Source organism: Callorhinus ursinus, unplaced genomic scaffold (assembly GCF_003265705.2).
Source record: "Callorhinus ursinus isolate GAN/ISIS: 27379988/994484 unplaced genomic scaffold, GSC_fseal_2.0 scaffold11, whole genome shotgun sequence".
Lineage (NCBI taxonomy): Eukaryota > Metazoa > Chordata > Mammalia > Carnivora > Otariidae > Callorhinus > Callorhinus ursinus.
This window is the reverse complement of record NW_027397073.1, coordinates 27,096,821-27,119,097: the sequence shown is the minus strand read 5'-3', so window position 1 is coordinate 27,119,097 and position 22,277 is coordinate 27,096,821. Positions and strand designations below refer to the sequence as shown.

At 42.2% G+C, this 22,277-nt stretch overlaps 1 protein-coding gene across 2 annotated transcripts in view; it reads right to left on the bottom strand.

Moving 5' to 3' along the window:
* Positions 1-22,277, bottom strand: part of EPG5 (ectopic P-granules 5 autophagy tethering factor) — a 105,407-nt gene that overhangs the window by 79,713 nt on the left and 3,417 nt on the right. For both annotated transcript variants that reach the window (XM_025886859.2, XM_025886861.2), the window contains exons 2-9: positions 12,254-13,195; positions 10,768-11,005; positions 9,460-9,596; positions 8,251-8,358; positions 7,242-7,315; positions 5,221-5,326; positions 2,581-2,695; positions 1,797-1,947 (exon numbers count right to left, since the gene is read on the bottom strand). In XM_025886859.2, coding sequence (XP_025742644.2) covers positions 1,797-1,947; positions 2,581-2,695; positions 5,221-5,326; positions 7,242-7,315; positions 8,251-8,358; positions 9,460-9,596; positions 10,768-11,005; positions 12,254-13,195 — 1,871 coding nt within the window. The remainder of the gene's footprint in view (positions 1-1,796; positions 1,948-2,580; positions 2,696-5,220; positions 5,327-7,241; positions 7,316-8,250; positions 8,359-9,459; positions 9,597-10,767; positions 11,006-12,253; positions 13,196-22,277) is intronic.

Sequence of the window (22,277 nt, the reverse complement as noted above, 5' to 3'; positions counted from 1 at the left end):
CTTAGAGGCACACAAAATGCATCTTCAGATCGGGTGGCATCTTAAGATTTGATGACAGTGTTTTGAAGCTAGAGATGACAGAATCGGCTGTTACACTGGGTGTGGGGTGTAAAAAGACAGCGCTGACACCCAGTATTCTGGCCCAAGCAACCAGAAGAATAAAGTTGCCACTTACTGAAGATGGGAAGGCCAAGGAGAAGTGGCTTGGAAGGTGGGACGAGGGTGTGTTCAACTACAATGTTTGTGAGTCATCCAAGTAGAGGTGCTGAGCTAGCAGCTCAGCTTACAAGCTTGAGAGGCATGGGCTAGAAATAGAACTCTGAGAATTGTAATAGTATTTCGATGATATTTAAAGACATGAGAATGGATGAAGTCCCAAGAGCAAGTTTCAATGGAGAGAAGAGGTCCAGTAACCGAGTCCTGGGGCACTCCGACATCAAGAAGTTTGGGAGTGAGGATGAAAAACAACCAAGGAGGCAGAAAATGAGCAGCCAGGGAAATGGAGGAGAAACCAGAAGAATAGGGGATCCTGAAAACCAAGCAAAGAAAATGTTTTAAGGAGAAAGTGAACAACGCTGAGAAAGCTACGTAAACTACAATAATCAGCTGTTAAGTATTTACAGAGAAATATTACAGAGTGACTACTGACCTTAAAGCAATAATAACAATGTCTCTCCTACAGAGTTATTGGGAGAATAAAACGAGAAGGTACATTCCTGGCACACAGTAAACACTCAATCCTACATCACACATACGAACCCAAGGATAAGTTTTGCCTTATTTACTGAGCAGAATCAGAAAATGAGTGTCTGAACTTCTGATAATAAGTAAATGGGCTTTTAGATTTAAAGAAATTACTCTCAAGTCACCAGCCATCCTTTCTCCCACCATCTCGTTTTCATTACATTCTTCTAAAGGCTTTCTCAAGACCTTAAAAGTCACCTCCAAGCCTTGCAGGGCATCCTATAATCATTTACCTGGCTTTACAAAGCACATGGATACACATAAAAAATAAATTAATTACAATCAATTTTGTTTTGGAAACATCACTGAGGAAGGGGAGAAGTTTTAGCTGCTATTTTTTGGAGGGAAAGGAGGTTGGAAGAAATAACAGCATACGGACGTGCTGTAGGGAATGACAGTAAAGACAGAAAAATTAATAATGCAGAAAAGAAGATACAACATTAATAAAAAGCAGCACATGTTCTCAAAATTTATTCATACTTGATAATAAAAGCATAAACACATTTTTCAATCAAATAAATGATAATGCTTTCCCCAGCTCAAAACAGCGGCCACTGACGGAAGTCTTTGCAACTTTCTTCAAAGGGAATTTAAGAGAAAATCAGAACAAGAATAAATAAGAGAGGTAACAGGAAAACAATGACACGAGAGGACTACTGCCAATCTTCCACAGCTAAGTGACAATTCCCAGCAAAAGTGAGGAGGTAGAAAACAGGGAGCAAAGGAAAAGGAGAGAGGCTTCAAAAAGGCTTCATTTTCCTTGACCGAGCTGAGTTTCTCTGGCCAAGTTCAACCCAGCAACTGCTTTGAGAACCTTGACTCCAAGGACAATTCTCTAGCAAACCAGTTAAATCTGAGATAATTAACCAACTATTCTGACTGGAAGCATTTATAGAATTCCCATCTGATAGATGGTGAAAAAAAATTCTTACTTTTATGATAAATCAGACCTGAAACGTACACTGAAATGTCCATCATCCCAATTTCACACAGCACGTGTGTCTGAGCCCAGTGAAGGCAAACAAAAACAGATGTAGCAACAGCAGTATTACCTGATCATATAACCAACTCGCTTCACAAACTGCCTGTAGCGTGCCCTATTAAAGGTTTCTAACCCCACAGCCAGAAGCTCCACTAGTGAGTTAGCAAAGGCAAAAATTTTCATCATCTCTTGAGGTCTTGTTGTTTCAGGTGAATAATCACCTAGAAGTTAATGGGAGAAAAGGAAGAAATTATAATTACTATGAAAAAACACGGAAGGACACGGGTGTAAACACCTCAGTGAGGAAACAAAGCCAAGGCAGAGAAAACGTACAATCCCCACTGCTCTGGCTCTTCTATCAACATGAAATGGGGAACCTGAGACAAACCACAAAAATAAAAACAACATATTAAAGCTGGGCGAATTGGGGGGCGCCTGGGTGGCTCAGTTGGTTAAGCATCTGCCTTCAGCTTGGGTCACAGTCTCGGGGTCCTGGGATCGAGCCCCACGTTGGGCTCCCGGCTCAGCAGGGAGTCTGCTTCTCCCTCTCCCAATCCCGCTGCTTGTGTTCCCCCTCTCTCTCTCAAATAAATAAATAAAATCTTAAAAAGGAAAAGCTGGGTGATGTGCAAGCTAGCTGACCTTTCTGCATTTCAGCACTAGGTGGGAAACTACAATCACAAGAGAAAGGAAGGAAATCTCACTGGGATCTGATGCAACCATGTCCGCATGGTATGGTCAGGCACCAGGGAACCTGAATCAGGAACCTGCCCACGATGGAAGGCTGGATGCTGAGTTCCTGTGTTGAGCTTGCCACCGTCCCATTTAACACATGACAAAAGAAATCAGCCTACCTTTTGCTTTAAACCCAAGAAGATGTTGAAAGAGTTCATGGAACGGAAATTGGGATAAAAGGACAACCAAGTCATCTTCATTAAGGAGAAGCCAACTGGTCTCGGGGTCTTCGTCCTAAGGGAGAAGATGCAAAATACTGTCAGCTGATTTGATCAGAATGCACCATGGTCTAGAGTTACAAGAGCTAAATTATCACAGATGCAAGTGGTACCTCACGTCCATGTGTCTCCATGGACTTCTCCTCCTACTATCAGTTCCGTAGATGGGCTGTAAATCCCCCGAAATTGCAAGCACAATTTTATGTGCATCTGGATTATATCCATTCTTCTGTGGTTGAAATTCTCTCATTAAATGTCCATCCCAAAGAAGATTTAAATGAAAAAAATTCCTCTAGAGTGGGGAACCTTACTATAAAGCTCAGTACTTTGACAACATGAATTAAAGAACCACATACTCAGTCCAAGTTATTTTAGCTACAAGTCTCTTGCTCCCAAATCAAGGCCTACTGTAGTATTCAACTGTCTTATGGCTGAGTAATTTGCATTTCCTATAGATAACTGAAGCTCTACTGCCAATTGGTGCTGATAAAGCAGGTGAGAACAACAGATCATACATAGAGATTACATAGGGGAAAACTTTAGCGTTTTTTGTTTAATACCGAGCACTAAAGTCATCTTAGAAATCAAGTTGATTTGTGTCCTAAAATATGCTACATTCAAAAAGGGAATGCTGTAAAAAGATCCGGACATCCTGAAGAATATATCACCTCAATTTCAACAAGGGACTAATGTAATTCATTCATAATTTCCCAAGCCACTCTCATTACCCCACTGCCAACCCCACCCCATTTTAGGTCCTAAATGGCTAACAAACAAGCCTCAGAAACTCTACTTAGAGCAGTAGCTCTCAACTCTGGCCATACATCAGGATCACCTGGGAAGCTTTTACACCTCTGGACGTCCGTGTGTGGGCCTGGGCAAGATTTGTAAGTTGCCCAGGCGGTTCTAATACACAGCCGGCATCAAGGAACCACTAATGAGCATAATCCAGAGCGCCTTCCTCCCCACAGCCTTTTCTGAGTCAACAGCACTCTCAACACCCTCATCTACTCCCCAAGTTCTTGGATTCACTCAACAGTCAGCGAGCACTAGCCAGGGGCCAGGCACCACTGCAGGGTCCCCAACCATCATCTGTCTCTGGGAGTAAATGCAGGAAACCTCCCAGAGAAAAGACTTCTCTCTCAGAGGAGAACACTCTTGGGGGAAAAAAACCTGTTCCACCACAATCTTTAAAAGACCGATTTGCACCAGCTCCTGAGAAGCTCTCTTCAAGGTGACTGCTGAGTCTCTAGCAGAGATGTCTGAAGAGTAAAATGAGTGTGAAGGGGCCCCCCATTTCCGAAAGAGCACTGAGGCAAATACACAGACATGATCCCCACTGCTGCCACGGCTGTCATTCTGAGAACTGTCTGCGGCAAACCATCACTTCTTTAAAAAGAAGGAGTCTTGGGCGCCTGGGTGGCTCAGTTGGTTAAGCGACTGCCTTCGGCTCAGGTCATGATCCTGGAGTCCCAGGATCGAGTCCCACATCGGGCTCCCTGCTCGGCGGGGAGTCTGCTTCTCCCTCTGACCCTCTTCCCTCTCGTGCTCTCTATCTCTCATTCTCTCTCTCTCAAATAAATACATAAAATCTTTAAAAAATAAATAAATAAATAAAAATAAAAAAATAAAAATAAAAAGGAGTCTTAGTAAATCTGGTTCCTGGCCACCTTGGACAGCACATCAAGTCAGGATGTGGACCATAAAAAAGCACTAGGGCAGGGCGCCTGGGTGGCTCAGTTGGTTAAGCGACTGCCTTCGGCTCAGGTCATGATCCCAGGGTCCTGGGATCGAGTCCCTCATCGGGCTCCTGGCTCAGCAGGGTGCTTCTCCCTCTGACCCTCTCCCCTCTCATGCTGTTTCCCTCTCTCTCTCTCTCTCTCTAGTAAATAAATAAAATCTTTAAAAAAATAAATAAAAATAAATAAATAAATTTTAAAAAGCACTAGGGCAGATAACCAGCTGGAGGAAAAATTCCTTACAGATGCACTAACCCTGTGTACAGCTGAAAGAAAAATCAACAAGCACCATCCTGAGAAATCGGATTTTGATCATTCAATTCTCACCACGAATAAAGAACCATCTTCACCTTGCAAATGAGAAGATCTGGATAAGAAGTATTCGTAAGAGTTAAAGGAAGACCTTGGTAAGCTCCAGCTCTTTATTATACAGACTCACGTTACCTGATTGGGTGGGGGGCGGGGGGGAGTTGCAAGCCCAGGAACTTGTTACTACATAAAAGAAAATCCTAATATAAATTTTACACCATATGAAAATATTGCCAGGTTCCAAATTCTCCCGGCTGAACAGGAAGATACCCTACACAAGGATGACAACACAGCACACCGGCTCAGAGACTCCACCATTCAGTGACCTGATCTGGGAAACATCCTTCAACCCTGGCACCTCGGTTTTCTCACACCAGCACCTGCGCCTCAGGGGGCTGTGGGCAGAAGTCAGGGAGAGACTGCGTGACAACGCATGGCACGTAAGAGGAGCCCGACAACAATTAATGAAAACAATGCAGATGCGACAAGTTACCTCTTCTCCTCCTTCATCTACCAGTGTCCACGTCCCGGATGCAGGCCCCGAGGAGGATGGCTTCTGCTCACTAGGCTTCATGTGGCACAGGAACTCTGCTCGATTTCTAAAGGACAAGGGAGATCGCTCCAATCACACAAACACAGAAAGCCTGCATGCATGTACTCTGGATCATCTATTCAACCCTGCACAAGAGTCAGCCAGCCACCCAATCTTCAAATGGTTTAAATTAGCAAACAAGAAATAAGAACTGGCGAGAACTCAAGGCGGCTAAAACCTCACTAACTTCATCGTGCAGACCTTGAGGATTCTAGATCAGTAGTGACAAGTAACTGCAGAGAAGCGGTTATGCTGGCCCAGCTCCCGCACGCATGGGACCTCAATACATACGGATTGCTGCGGGACCTCACCTCCAGCCAGGCCTACAGACTGTTGCCAGGGCACGACTTGAGGAACCATGCTTTACTGAATATAAAAGGATAATCTGCAGGTAACTCAGAAGCCTGTTTAGGGCAAAAGAGTACCTCTAAATGCAAAACCATTTGTAAGTCAAAATCCTATCTACCATGTGTTGGAGAAGCCCCGTCTCCAGGCAGAGAGGGAGAACTAGAGACAATTTCCTGCCAACCAGACTTCACAAGGTGTTGGCTAGACCTGATGAGCAGGTGTAAGTGGCGAAATTTCTTCTCTTAGACTACAACACGGTTCTCAGTCCTCTGTTCCTTCCCCTCTGGCCGGACCCTGAAAAGTTCATCCATTCCTTCCTGTTACAGGAACTTTCTCCCATGACTTCCAGTTTGCTTCCCTTTCAACCCAAGGAGCTCCAACCCTGAAGCTCCAAATGCCCACTGGTATCTGTCCCTTGTATGTGCCCACCTGTATGCCTCAATGACCTCAGACTTTCTTCCTTATAATACGGCTCTCCTATTTGTCTTTTGGTCTGTGGGCGTGTCAATGCCCTCACAGTCACTCAGGCCCGGACGTCCACAGAATTCTGTTGGAACCACTCCTATTCCTTATTTAGTCAGCTACTTAATCCTTTTCTGGGAAGGTAACCTTTAGGTTCCCCTCCTTATCTTTCCCGCCACCATTACCCCAACTTAGGCTCCGAGTCAGACAGGTTTTCCAGGACTGAGAGCCAGGGGTAATAACACTGTTCAAGGTCACGTAGACAGAGACCGTGCCTTCTCCCCCAGTTAAATGTCCTCTTGATGATGAGTTGGGATCCTGAGTCAGGAGAGCCAGAAGTCTATAACTGTAATTCAATTAAGCAGAAGCACATCTTCTTCTGCCTTCAGTCAATCCTAGCCTTCCTTGATATGACTTTTACCTTTATTCAAAAGCCCTCAACTGCTACAGGGCCAGACCGTATCAAATCTGGATCCCTCAAAACCTTCTATAATCCACGTCGCGGTAGCTATCCGACTGTATGACCACCTCCCATGCAGTTCTTCGCTCCAGCCAAGCTGATCTCCTACCTGTCCTCCACACAGCCACCTCACCTGGACTCTGGGCCACTGCCTCTTCTCCCTGCCAATAGTGCCCTGCCTGCTCCTTCTCTGAGATCTACCCCTTTCTTGCAACCCAGCTCCTGCACCTGGAACCTTCTCTCACTGCTCTACCTCCTCTCTTCAGCCTCTCCAGTGCTAGCATGCCAATCGCAGCTTCCCAAGCAAGCACTCAGATCTCTGCACTTCTTTCCCTCTCTACTACATCTCTTCTTCTAAGGAAAAGATGATCTTTCTTGTCTCTCCATGGCACCTTTCACAATGACATATATGACAGAAGAGGCAAACCCACTAAAAAGGAGGACCCAGAAAAGCTTAATTGTTTATATATAAGCAGTTAATAAGATCACCTGGGGACAAAGGGTATCCAACCCAAAGAAAATCTGCAATATTAAATTCTGGAATGCTGACACTTCCCTTAGCAGTTCTCTGGATCTGGGCAGTTTAGGAAGCCAATCCTTTGGTAGAAAGAAGTATTTCAATTTCTACTTCATTAAGCTCTTCCGCACTTACTTGACAGGAGACATTAGCAGGGCAAGGGACTGCATAAAATGAAAGACCCCTGATGGATTATTCAACACTTTGATCTGAAATCAGAAAAGGAAAAGGCATACTGTAGAAAACCAACAACCCAAGTATCCATTATCTTAGTTCACCAGCATTCTGACAAAGGGAGCGGTTAGGAAAACAAAGATGGAGATGGCACGTAATCCACAAGCGCGAAAGCGCGGCTCTGAGCTACCTGGCAGTCCTGGTTCGGCTGCCCTCAGAGCAGCGTGAGCTGAGCAGCAGACTTCAACTACTGTAACTATAGGACGAAGCACAATACTGCTCTTTTAGTCCAAAGGCAAAATAAAACAAAAAAATCCTCCTCCTACCTAAAGAGATTCAGACTTCTCACCACCAGAAATACTAAAGAAAAGGTCACGTGGAGAAGTTGAACCTGGCATGCACTTGGCTTCCACCCATCTGAGCGGTTGCTATGAGTAACAAAACAACCCAAAGGCAAGCAGCAGAGAAGAGAAACTGTGAACCATATAGGCAGCACTGAAGGTGATTATATGAGAGCCAATGACACAGGCCTGGATCTCTGTCAGCAGAGATAGCTGGGAGATGCTTGTGGTTTGTTTTGCCTACACCAACTGTGCTGTGAGGTGGATTAATTTAGGAAGCTGTGTTGAATATTACCAAAAAACAAAACAAAACAAAAACAAAAAATAAGTCCCAGTGAGTCTTCCGGCACAGAAATTTTACAGAACTAAATACTACTGAATCTACCAAGCCAGACTACAGGGGAACTTATGCAATTCTATCTTAATTTCATCAATTATGGGTGGCCCAAGAAGTTCCAGCATAAAAATGCCTGTGAATACATAAATATATACTAAAATATTTTAAGAATTTTATTTTAAATATCAGTATGTTTAAGTAGTTTTTTAAAGGAGAAAAAAAGCAGTTTCTTCAGGAAAAATGTTTAACAAAATCTCTCATCCCACTCAAAATCAGAAGACCATCATCATACCTGGATGAAAGGAACAGCCCATTTACTAACACCAGCTGGGCATCGAAGAATATGGTTTAAAAGGAAGAAGTGATCACCAGGACAGCCAACTCTTTGTAACACTGACACCTGAACAGGGAAGGACATACAGTTTCACTATTTAATAAGAAGAAAAGTGTACCTAGGGGCCTAGTAAATCACTTAGCCAATGTTTACATACATGAAACTTTCAGAAGAATAACCAGAGATCTACTGTATATACACATATATATATAGTATATACACAGTATATAACCAAAGGTACACTATCAACACGTTGAGTTTCTACCACAGAGGCACACAGAGGCCTAAGAACCTACGAGTACTATGATAAAAATATCCTAAGTTGGGGCACCTGCGTGGCTCAGTCGTTAGGCGTCTGCCTTCGGCTCAGGTCATGATCCCGGGGTCCTGCGATCGAGCCCCGCATCAGGCTCCCTGCTCAGCGGGAAGCCTGCTTCTCCCTCTCCCACTCCCCCTGCTGTGTTCCCTCTCTTACTGTATCTCTGTCGAATAAATAAATAAAATCTTTAAAAAAAAAAATATCCTAAGTAGTTTCCCTGCAAACCCAGTTTTTATTATCTGGCAAAATACAACTTACGTTCCTGGCCACATGTGAATAGATACAAGCCAAGTAGTTTAATCTAGTCTCAGTTTGTAATAGATTCTCAAATCCAAATAAGTATGCTTGGGACTTTACCACATATGTAAGAACTCTAATATTAACCTAAAAAAAAGCACCCAAGGCAGCCCCATTGAAAACACAACCACTAAACAAATAAGCCTCCTTCTCTAATACACTTAACATCTTCCTTAAATCTCCCAAATCCTGACACCAGCCTTTTTTCTAAGTTTTTAAAGTATGATTGAATACAACACTAAACACTAGATAATAAAAATAAATGATATGGAGGGTTTTAGATCAGCCACCTATATTCTAAATACATACCCCATCTTTAATTTAGCATGCTTCCCACATTTCCATTTCTTCCTAAGCTGAAGGGATGAGATTAAAGTGTATCAGAAAGAAAAATATTTTGTGCTTAATGACACACTAGATAAGTATAACTTATTTCCATGTGTCATGAACAAAGAAAATGTCACTAATTAACACAGTAAATGAATTAGATGAAGAAGCTGTTGAAAAAAAACTAGAAGAAGACATAATTCTTCAATTATTTGTTCCCTTACCAATTTCTGCAGCCAGAGAAGAATATCGTCATGGAACTGCGTATCTTCATTAACCCTTCTGGTGAACATGAATAAGACACTGATGCACTCCTTTAGTTGACACAGGTCAGAGGGAAAGCTTTCTGTCTGTTTACAAGCTATAAATTAAAAAGAAGATTAAATGAGCCCTACATAAATGGTGTTTTGGAGAGAATTTTTAGTGTCTCTACCTATAAATTAATTAATTAACTAATTAATTAAATCTTTTCAAAATATTTAGTTCAGATAAAATCCAAGGGGAAAGTTGCATCAAAAATATCTGAATTTGGGGGAACCTGGCTGGCTCAGTAGGAAGAACATATGACACCTGATCTTGGGATTGTGAGTTTGAGCCTTACGATGGGTGTAGAGATTACTTAAATAAATGGAACTTTTTTTTAAAAATCTGAATTTCTACTAAATATGTAATCCAAAAAAGTATTTACCTTTGTGAAGTATTACAAAGTAAGGGAAAATTAACTTCATCAAATCCATTTTTTATTTAAAAATCAGATCACTGACCTAATCCCAGCTCTTTGATTAGTTACGAAAACAATGAGGGGGAAGGATTTCTTTTTTTAAGAGAGAGAGGGAGAGGACGAGAGAGAATCTTAAGCAGGCTCCACACCCAATGCAGAGCCCAATGTGGGGCTCGATCTCACAACCCTGAAATCATGACCTGAGCCGAAATCAAGAGTTGGACACTTAACAAACTGAGTCACCCAGGCTCCCAGGATTTTTTTTTACTTTAAATATTCCTAGTATCTCCCCCAGAAATAAAAACTGCATAATTCGATTAGCTAATTCATACTTAACACATCATACAATCAAAGCTAGGGTTTTTTAAAACCCAAATATGATGAAAAATGCAGAACATTAGAGATCCTCTGATGAAAGTTATATAAAACAGCCCAACAAACTAGACAAGCAAAAATAAAGTACAAAAGATACAGGATGAAAAAGTACGCTATCAGTTTTATAATCAAAATGTATTTGAACTCTACTTGGTAACAAGCACATACATTAGGACTAAGGGACATTAATGATAAAAAGCAAGCTTTTTGGCTTCCCAGAGAAGCAGACACTGACAGCCCCAGGGAAGGGAGACCTAGCACTGCTCCCAAAAAATGGTATGAAGCCAGATCTCAATCCTACTTTGGGGAAGGCAAGGTAAAACAGCTAGCACCAATGTTCCCTTATAATACCAATTAGTACACAATCAATTCAACTCCTCACTTCTTTCCTCATTGCAGACCACGAGAAAGAGTGAGACTTGCACGAGTCACATACCTCGGCCTTGAACTGCTAAAGATCTCAGAAGAGCTGAACCATTGAGTAAGGCATAAATGTAAGACTCCACTTGCAACTTTGAGAGCACAGAGGTGTATGAATGCAGAGCGAGGGTCTGGTGGAGGTGCTCAGATTTGGCATCAAATAGCTTCTTTAGCTCCCCCAGTGCATTTTCATTCATCTCTACTCTCTGGTAGCGATGATAGCCTGAAACTTTCACTTGATCTGCACAGATACCCTAGAGGTGGACAAAAGGGTAAAACAGGAAACCAGTTAACTCTTTACACTTGAAATAATCAGGCTGCAGGTATACGATATATTGGCTTCAGCACCACCTTCAAAGAGCTTATAAATCATAGTGAGGGGACAATCCTACCACATAGGGAACAATAAATCAAACATATAATCAGGGGCCAAGAGGGATAATGCCAATCACAAAGCATCACAAGGTCAAAGAAGAAAAAGAAACCCTAAGAAGAAAATAAGAGAACTTGTCCCTAAGACTCTCACGACTGATAATCTTACCTTCAACTTTATAAACACGGAAGTCATATGATATCCCCGCAACTTCAAGGGACTTCAAAATATCTCTGTACCTACCCTCATCATTCTTTTATTCTGCTCAAAAGCAACCCCTCTCCTTTCCAATACTAACACCTCCATCTGTGTTCCTGATTCTATCCTCTTTTTCAGTAGTTTTCAAATGTTCCCCTCTCCACAGTCTCCTATCTAGGTACAAAGAGAGATACAAAGGTCCCCCAATGAACGAGGATCAGGGATGGGGGAAAGCACGTGTTTCTCCTCAATAACTCCTCCAGCTTCCCTTCATTGCCAAACTTGCCAAGAGTGGCCTCCTTTTCTTTGCCATCCTTCCCAGGCCACTGGGAAGTGGCTTCCCTAATGGTCACCTTGGCCTCCACAGGGTCACATCTAATTGCCTTCCTGTTTCCTCATCTCTCAAGTTTATTCCACGGATCATCCTCTCCTTGATCCTCTCTACCCATTTGGATGTTCCTGGCATTATGCCCAAGGTTACAAACTAAATGGTCCACAGGCTGCATCTCACCTGGAAACATGACCCGCTTGGCCTCTACTCTCTATTTTGTTGCCAACATTCACAAATCAGGATCCTTCACACACAAATCCAGATTTCCAGTTCCTCTTAGGAAGTGAAAAGATGTGGCAACGTTGGGCCAACACAACCATCACGGCAACAATCAGCTAGAACTCAAGAGCGGCTGCCCCCACTGGACCAGGCAGGAGCTTACTAGCGACCACCGTCCCACTCAGCCCACTTCACTCCTCCAGGTCACCTGCGTGGCCCCTGCAGCCATGTGACTTTGTGACCCCTACACTGCACTACTCTGGGCTAGGACGGGGTCAATGTGAGTACAAGCATACTCCAGACCTGGATGGTATCACAAGGAGAAGCAGCTCCCCTGCAAATCCCCCAGACTCCCAAAAGCTTTATAGAACATCAAAATACCTGCACAGACAACTGTTCGTCCTTAAAGTGCCATAGTCGACTTTTCGCATTTTGGCAATCAGACGTCAGGGCAAGTAGCTCAGCTTCAGCCAGCAGCAGCTGCTTCCTACATCGTGAGTAGTTCAAAAGCAACTCATAGAATTCATGCCTGTCCTGATGAGCCATGCTGTCGAATTCTTCTAAATATGACTCAACATTTTCCAGCCATGAACCAGGCTCAAAGATTTTTAGCTGTTCTTTAGTAAATGGTACTAGTTCTGGTTGAGATGGGAGCTCTGGGTAGAGTCGCTCATTACGAAACAAGGGTTTCGCTCCCACCAAAGCTGATGCTTCTCTAGCAATTTCGGCTGGCAACTGAGGATACAGTTTTTTCACTCTAGGTGGCTGAAAAATGTCTTTGGCTTCACAAGAACTCTGCAAGCCAACATTTTGCAGCACCTCTGAAGAAAAACCCAAGGCTTGCTTGTCTTTCTTTTTCTGAGTTTCTCTGACCTGTAAATTTTCCGTTTCCTGCTGAGTATAAAAAAAATTAGATTGCAAGGTGCTTTCAGAAGGTGCACACTGTAGCAACTTATTTTCCTCTACTTCCGTAAAGTTCTTGGAGGTGTCTACTTTGGTTCCGACATTGTCTCCAGGGTCAACCTTCAGCTTCAGTGCATCATCCCCAACACAGGCTCTGACCTCCTCCCCTTCCTTTAGGGTCTCTGTGTTCCATGTCAGGGACCCTTCATTGCTTATAGTTAAGGAGGTGAGTGGTACATCAAACATTTCACTCTCGTTTTGTCTACTGGCAGCATTCTGGAGCTGGGAATCAGTTAACACCTTCAGACAGTCTCCTTTGAATCCACAAGCTGGAGTAGGGATTTCCAGCTCTCTGGAGGTTTTTGGAAGGGAGACTTCATCGGATTCTTCCCTCTGAAGGGTTTCAGATTTCTTCTTTTCCTAAAAATGAGATTTATAATGTGAAATAATTTATAATATAGTAATAATTGATGCTTTCAACATGAGAAATTCTTAAATTGTATACAAAATCTAAATTTTATAATTAGCAAATGGAGTCTAAATAAACTTCCTAAGCAATGTGTTTCATACTTCCTGTTATTATTCAATTTTGACTCTGTTAAATGTGGGAGATTCACTAGTCTAATCCCAACAGAGAAAGACATCAAAAGCAGCAGCAAATTACGATTCATGAACAGAGGAGGAAAGTTTTAATTAGTTCATTCTCCATTCTCCTAGAGGTCAAGAGAACAGTGTCCACATAGTGTAGGCCTCAATAGATTTACCTTCACCTTGACAAACATATTCACTTAAAACTCACACAGAAAGAGTCAAAGAACTTGAGCAATAAAATAACTATAGTATTAGATTATAACCTACAGAATAAAATAAATATCATGAGTCCATACTGACATAAATAAATAATAAATGGGCAAAAAGTGATACCCCTCCCTACAGAATTCCAATCAATAAATGTAGATGGAATGAGAAAAACAGAAAAGTCACCATTACAACACCATGTTAATAACTGCCACAGGCAAAATCTGCCAATGGATGCTAAAATGAGTGAGTGAAAATGTAAGCAGAAACAAGACAGCTGGATAGCATCAAAGTATCTCCTAAATATTTAGTAATCACAAAGGGGGAAATAGTAAGGTTCAGTGGAGAATTCCGGCAAACAATATATTAACTGCGTAATCAAGACTGATTAGACCAGTAGCATATCCCCATGTGATGTTCTGAGAAGGCCTATCACTTCTTCAAGTACCCCTTCCAGTAACATATAACCTCAATCTAATCATAAAAATATACCAGACAAAAACTCAAATTAAGGAACGGTCTACAAAAGAACAGAAACATGGGGCCCCTGGGTGGTGCTGTCAGTTAAGTGTCTGACTCTTGGTTCCGGCTCAGGTCATCTTCTCAGGGTTGTGAGATCGAGCCCCACATCAGGGACTGCGCAGAGTCTGCTGAAGTTTCTCTCTCCCTCTCCCCCTCCCCATGTTCGCTCTCTCTCTCTAAAATAAATAAGTCTTTAAAAAAAAAAAAAAAGGAATAACAGAGATGTTATGGTCCTCAAAGACTGAGGAACTATCAAGAGATTGGAGGAAACAACAAAGACAGGACAACTAAATGCCCTGTAGGACCCTAGACTGGATCCTGGAATAGAAAAAGAACAGTAGTAGGAAAACTGTTGAAATCCAAACAAGTTCTATATCTGAGTTAATAGTTTTGTGCCAACATTAACTTCTCGGTTGTGACAAATGTTCTATACCACAGAATTTACGATTATGTGAGAAGGTGACATCAGAGGATGCTGCATGAAGGGTATATGGAACTCTACTATATTTACAACTTTTCATGAAGTCTGAAATGATCTCCAAAAAACAAAGACAAAAAAAAGTTAACTGTTAAAAGAAAGTCCAATAAAATGAGTTATGGTTTTTAAAAAAACACCTCGGGCATTATCACACAAACTAGATACACAGCGGGGCACCTGGGTGGTTCAGTCGTTAAGCATCTGCCTTTGGCTCAGGTCCTGGGATGGAGGCCTGCCATCGGGCTCCCTGCTCCACGGGAAGCCTGCTTCTCCCTCTCCCACTCCCCATGTTTGTGTTCCCTCTCTCGCTGTGTCTCTCTGTCAAACAAATAAATAAAATCTTAAAAAAAAAGAAAACCCAAACTAGATACACAGGAAAACATGCTGATAAAGAAGAAAAAAATTATAGGAAAATTCTTTAAATAAAATTGTTAAACGCAAACAAACTGAAAAGAATGACTACATCACCCAAATACTCCCCTTTCACTATGAAATTTTAAGAAGACAAACCTGACAGCTTCACAAGTTACCAGTGATTTTGGATTGTGCTGTCCAGCAAATGTTGACAAGAACCAAAAATATAAGACCTTATATGTACCTAATATTAGGAAGAAACAATAAACGTTTTTGAAATGGAATTTGAGGTCACTTGCTGGTAATGGCTACCAAACATTTACAATGGTGGTGACTGAAGAAGCAATGTGCCCCTCCAAAATTACTTTAATCTACACTGTGAACTGTGGATATCAGATTCAGATACGAGCCACACAATGCATACAAACGAGTTTGTCAAATTGCCTAAAATCATGAATAACAAAAAGCATTACACAAGTATTTATAAGAAAATGAACAAGTGGGTCTAATTACACTGCAATGATGTTTAGCACACTTCTATAATAAGTAAGTTTGTCAGACTGGGAGGTCAGAAAGAGAAAATCAGGAGACGGAGGCCTATAGTTACTACAGTGAGAGAAATGCTGGTGTACTGGTCAGGAGAAAGGCCAAATTTAAGTGAGTTGAATAATCAAAATATAAAATTAAGAAAATAATTTCATTTATAATGAGCAAAGAATAAAATATAGAAAGATAACTTTAACAAAAGAATTGTAAAAGATGTACTCTGAAAATTGCCAAACATCATTAAAAGAAATTAAAGACTTAATAAATGGAAACACATCCCATGTTCATGGATGAGATCACAATATTGTTAAGATGGCAATCCTCCTCAAACTGATACACAAATTCAACATAATCTCAATCAAAAGTCCAGCTGCCTTTTTTGCAGAAAATGACAAGCTGGATCCTTAAACTCATAAGAAAATGCAAGGGACCCAGAGTAGACAAAACAATCTTAAAAAAGAAGAACAAAGGAGATCTCATACTTTGTAACTTCAAAACCTACTATAAAACTAGAGTAATAAGGGTGCCTCGGTGGCTCAGTTGGTTAAGCGACTGCCTTCAGCTCAGGTCATGATCCTGGAGTCCCAGGATCGAGTCCCACATCAGGCTCCCTGCTCGGTAGGGAGTCTGCTTCTCCCTCTGACCTTCCTCCCTCTCATGCTCTCTCTCTACCATTCTCTCTCTCTTTCAATAAATAAATAAAATTCTTTAAAAAAAAAAAAACTAGAGTAATAAAGACAGTGTGGTTCTAGAATACAGACAAATAGATCAATGGAAGAGAATTGAGAATCCAGAAATAAAACCTTATATTTAAGGTCAACTGATTTTCAACAAGGGTGCCAAGACAATATAACGTACAATGAGCAGTCTTCAACAATGGTGCTTAACAACAGGATATCCAAAGAGTGAAATTGGACCCTTACCTTCTTCCATCATATACAAAAATTAATTCAAAAAGGATCACAGACCTACTGTTAAGAGCTAAAACTTTAAAACTCTTAGAAGAAAACATAGATGTAAATCAATGACCTTGGGTTACACATGACACTAAAAGTACAAACAACAAAAGAAAAAAATAAATTGAACTTCACAAAAATTAAAATATTTGTGCTGAAAATGACGCCTTGAAGAAAGTGAAAAGACAAGCCATGGAATGGGAGGAAATAGTCGCAAATCAATTATCTTATAAGGGACTTATATTCAGAATAAAAAAGAGAACTCTTGTAACCGAATAATAAAAAGATGAATAACCCAATTTAAAAATGGGCAAAGGATATGAATAGACATTTCTCCAAAGAGGATATACAAATGGCACATAGAAAGATGCTAACATCATTAGCCATTACAGAAAAGCAAATCAAAATCACGAGACGCCATGTCATATCCAGTAGGAAAACTATTTAAAGTCAGATAACGGGGCACCTGGGTGGCTCAGTCGTTAAGCGTCTGCCTTCAGCTCAGGTCATGATCCCAGGGTCCTGAGATTGAGTCCTGCATCAGGCTCCCTGCTTCTCCCTCTCCCACTCCCTGCTTGTGTTCCCTTTCTCACTGTGTCTCTCTCTGTCAAATAAATAAAATCTTTAAAAAATAAATAAATAAGGTCAGATAGTAAGTGACAGTAAGGATGTAGAGAAATTAGAACTTCATACACTGCTGGTGGGACTGTAACATGATGCAGCCACTATGGAAGACAGTTTGGCAGCTCCTAACTGTGGTGATGGCTGCACAACCTTATGATCATACTAAAAACCACTGAATTATACAGTATAAATAGGTGAATTGTGTCGTGTGTGAATTACATCTCAAAAAGCTATGAGAGATTTTTAAAATTTACTGAGTTGATGAATGAGAAGTAAGGAAGCAGAGACTGGAACGTGGAACAGAGATTTTTATTTCTCTTTTCTTGGAAGAGACCTCTGGGGTTGTTAAATGCTAACTGGAAGAGAAGACAAGGGAGCTGGAAGCAGCCACAAGACGGGGCACATGATCAAGGGCACGGCAAGCAACCACACCTCCTCCAACCCACAGGCCTCCAGAGCCTTCCTACCCAACCTATCCCTCAGGCAGTTTTTAACCTCCCTGTGTCCCATCTCACTCCATTCCAACCCCCCACCTCACTCAGCCCTCTCTCCCCACTCTAGGAAGGCCCTTGTAATTCCAAATTCTTTCCCTCCAGTAAACAAAATGAGGTCTCCAGCTGCTAATCCCAAACTTGCCTGCCCACTCCCAGCAGCTGTAGAACAGATAATGAAGCCAGAGAATCAGATGAATTTTTTAAAAACTTCTTAGCCTCTCTGGAAAGAACACACAAGACTTTGTTCAGGTTTTATTTCCCCTGGGGTAGAACTCAGTGCTTCTCTGGGTTTCTAGAGTGGAACCAAAGAAAACTCTCTACCTGTACTGGTTAGGGAAATTAGGTCCAAAGAGAAATTAACCTGGAGTTGGCCCAAGGAAGGAGTGGGGGAAGGACAGAGAAGCTGGTGCTTTGATTCAAATGGACCATCCAGACCAAGGAAGGCAACCTGGAGGGAAGGATGGACAACCATTCGAGCTGATGGCAAAGGCCTGACACTTCCTTGAAGATCCCAGGACAGGGACAGGACCTCTACGGTATGAATGCAGAGAGAGGGGATTTGCTTAGATCATCACTGATGCCAGAGTCTCAAGAGCAGTGGTGAGCTCCCTGTGGCTTACTTCACTTTTCCAAAGCACCAAATAGGGGAGCAGGTCCTAAATGGTCTCCAAGCCTGCGGCCTCTGCCCCACCACCAATTCATTCCAAATGCCATTTTAACATTGGCTTCCGCAAAACACTGCTCTGAACACCACAAACAGTCACAGCTTTCCACTTAATGAAAGACGGATTCTTACCCCTGGCCCTCAGTGCCTTTGATGACTCAGTTATGATCATGCCTCAAGACAAAATCTTCCTTCAGTGACCACACCAACCCCTCCATACATGCTTTACTCTGAACTCCTACAATATGTACTTGTCATCCAGCCCTGGTTACAGGTTAATTTATCTTTAAATTCTGTCTCCCCCCACATAAACCACAAGTATCTTAGGGCCAGGCACTATATCTTATGTCTTTGGATCTGATCTGCCTCTGATTTTTGACAGTGTTCAATAAATGTTTCCTGAGACAATAGTGATGACCTATAAATCACAAGGATTTATTGCATACCAACTGTATAGGGGGCTCTGTCCCAGGTACTAGAATAAAGAAATATAAAGAAATTTTTCAATTATCCAACAAATATTTATACTTATCATATGCTCTGGCACATTCAGAAATTTATTTTTATATACCTCTCAGAAAGCAGAGGGAATATCCAATGAATTCAGAGGAAACTCAACTTTTATGCCAAAATCTGAATCTATTCTTATACTAAAAATATAAAATTTCACTTAAAAATAAAAAAGCCAGCTTCCAATTATTTTGCCTAGAGATAAAGATATGGGAGAACATACTGTATATATAATAATCATTATTCATCACAAAATTCAAATGCAACTCCATGTGTATCAAGTCACGTGTGCAAAAATTCATACTGACATAATTTTATTTTAAGCAAAAGACACGTTTCTTACAACTAAAAATGCCCCGGAGATTAGGAATCTGTATTTTTTTACTTTTAATCTCCACCTAAGTTACATATAGAGAATAAACATTAAAATAATTCCACAGAAGGAAAAATAATCAAGCACTGATACAGAAATGGAAGAATTGTTAATAAACAAGGAAAAACAAACTTAACTACACATCACAGTAAACATGCTCTGGAGTGCTGTGTACATGTGGGAAAAAAACTAAAGAACTCACACAAACCACTACCAACAATTATCTCCAGGAGGTAGAATTCAGGGCATTTCATTTCTGCTGTACATTTCTCTGTGGGGGTGTGTGTGTGTGTGTCCGCTCAGATGCACGTACTTCTTGAAGCAATGAGCACTTTTGTAATCAGAAGAAAAGTAAAGAGTGTAGGTTCTGGGGCGCCTGGGTGGCTCAGTTGGTTAAGCGACTGCCTTCGGCTCAGGTCCTGATCCCGGAGCCCCGGGACTGAATCCCACATCCCCACATCGGGCTCCTTGCTCAGCGGGGAGTCTGCTTCTCCCTCTGCCCCTCTCCCCTCTCGTGCTCTCACTCACTCTCTCTCAATTAAAAAAAAAAAAAAAAAAAAGAGTGTAGGTTCTGGGAAACAAATAAGTTTCCTCACTCACAGTTCTTTCTCTCTGAGCTGGAGTAAAAAAAATTACAACTCCTTTCCTTCTGTAAAAATAACGAGCTGCTTCATTATGAACAGTGAAGGTTCAAGTTTATACATTTTGTAGAATATTTCCATGAGGGGCGCCTGGGTGGCTCAGTCGTTAAGTGTCTGCCTTCAGCTCAGGTCATGACCCCAGGGTCCTGGGATCGAGCCCCGCATCGGGCTCCCTGCTCCGCGGGAAGCCTGCTTCTCCCTCTCCCGCTCCCCCTGCTTGTGTTCCCTCTCTCGCTGTGTCTCTCTCTGTCAAATAAATAAACAAAATCTTTAAAAAAAAAAAAAAGGAATATTTCCATGAGAGTAATCTAAAGACAGGCTGTTTACCAATAATGTCTGTATCCGCAGCACTTAGCACAATGTCTGGCACAGAACAGATAAGGGCTTGGACACGTGGATCTGTATAAATCAAAAGCTCTTGGGGCAACTATACCAGCTCTCCTTGGGGTGTCCAGGGATGGTGTACAAGTCAAAAGGCTTGTGGGAAGGATGGGGCCTCTACATTTTGCTTTGAATACATCTCCTCTTGGCTGCCGCCTCTTTCCTGTTGTATTAGCATTTTGCAGGCTTGACCTCTTCCTCCTCCTCCATACACTTCCTTCACTCAGCTTCTGGGACCCTACACTCTTGGGCCCTGGGGACACATACTACATCACTGGTCACTGCGCACACTCTTTTGTCCTCCTCTTCTCCTATTCTCCCCAAACTCTTAAAGTTGGGGTGCCCCTGGGTTCTTTTCTTATCACCTTTCTATACTACGCTCATTCCCAAAGTAACCTAATTCAGTCTCTGGCTTTAACTATCTATATGCTAATGACTATATGCCAAAGACTCCCAGATCTTTTTTTTTTTAAGATTTATTTATTTATTGGGGAGGGGGACCAGGGGAGGGTAGGAGGGAGAGGACCTCAAGCGGATTCCCCACTGAGCACGGAGCCCAATGCATGACTTGATCCCACGACCCTGAGATCATGAGCCTGAGCCTGAGCCAAAATCAAGAGTTGGGTGCTCAATCGACTGATCCACCCAGGCACCCCAAAGACTCCCAGATCTTAATCCCAACCTGGAGCTCTCCCAAGCTCTAGATTCACATACCCAACCCTACTTTACATCTCCATTTGGAAGTCTAGTAGACACCGGTTTCAAAATTAGCATATTCAAACCTGAACTCCTGATCAGCACTCAAACCTGTTCCACCCCCTACCTCTCCTGTCTCAGAGTCGTCTGTGACTGTTTTCTCTCACAGGCCAGCTCCAAGCCATCAGCAAATCCTCTTGGCTCTACCTGCAGAAACTCCCAGACTTCAAACACTTCTCACCACCTCTCCTGTACAAGTCTGGTCCGAACCACTGTCACCTCTTGCCTGGATTACTGCAACAGTCTCTTAAAAGGTCTCTGCCTCTACTCTTGCTCCTTTACAGTCTATTCTCCACACAGCAAGCACAGTGATCCTTTAAAGCATAACTCAGATCACACCCCTCCTCTGCTCAAAACCCTGAAGCGCGTACATATTTCACTGGAAGTAGAAGTTGCTACAATGGCCCACACGGCCCAGCACGACCTGGCCCTGTGTTAGGTTTCTGACTTCATCCCACTACTCTCCCCTCCCTCCCTCCCCCCCCTTCCCAGACTGCCTCCTTGCAGTTCTTGGGGCAGGCCAGGCAGGCCACTCCCTCAGGGCATCAGCCTGGAACGTTTCTCCCCCAGTATCTACATGGCTAACTCCCTCATCTCTTTTGTGTCTTTACTTATATGTCACCTTGGGAAACTGCAACCCATCCTTATCTCTCACCACTACTCCCCAACTCTGTATCCTGTTCTTTTCTCTTTTCCTAACACTTATCTCCTAACATACCATATATTCACTTTTCGTAGGGGGGTTGTTGGTCTGTCTTCTCCCTTGAGAATGTAAACTGCATTAAGGCCAGGTTCTTTGATGTTCCTCTGTTATTTCCCAGGTGCCTAGAACAGTTTCTGGGTTACCAATGAGTGTCTGCTCAACAAATAAATGGACTTTAGGAGGTACAAAAGGAACTGAGTAATATATAGCATCCCCTACCTTCACTCCTATTCATGGAAGGGAGCGACTAAGAGGCAGAAATCATCCAGGCTGAGAAGCAACAGGGGATGGGGATTTAAAGGTCTTTCCGGGGGCGCCTGGGTGGCTCAGTTGGTTAAGCATCTGCCTTCGGCTCAGGTCATGATCCCAGGGTCCTGGTATCGAGCCCCGCGTCAGGCTCCCTGCTCAGTAGGGAGTCTGCTTCTCCCTCTCCCTCTGCCCTTCCCCACTGCTTGTTCTCCCTGTGTCTCTCAAATAAATAAAATCTTTAAAAAATTAAAAAAATAAAGCTCTTTCCATTTCGCGGTCAGCTTTCTGGGCCACATCTCAGTCTATCCTTAGCAATTACCATATGCTGTTACTATTAATGAGTTGCTAGCATTCAGAATTTAACTAATGTTTGTGTACATCCCATGACTATAAAATATACACTGCATCTGTAGAATAAGTCCAAATCTAAAAATCTACTGTTCTTAACTCATA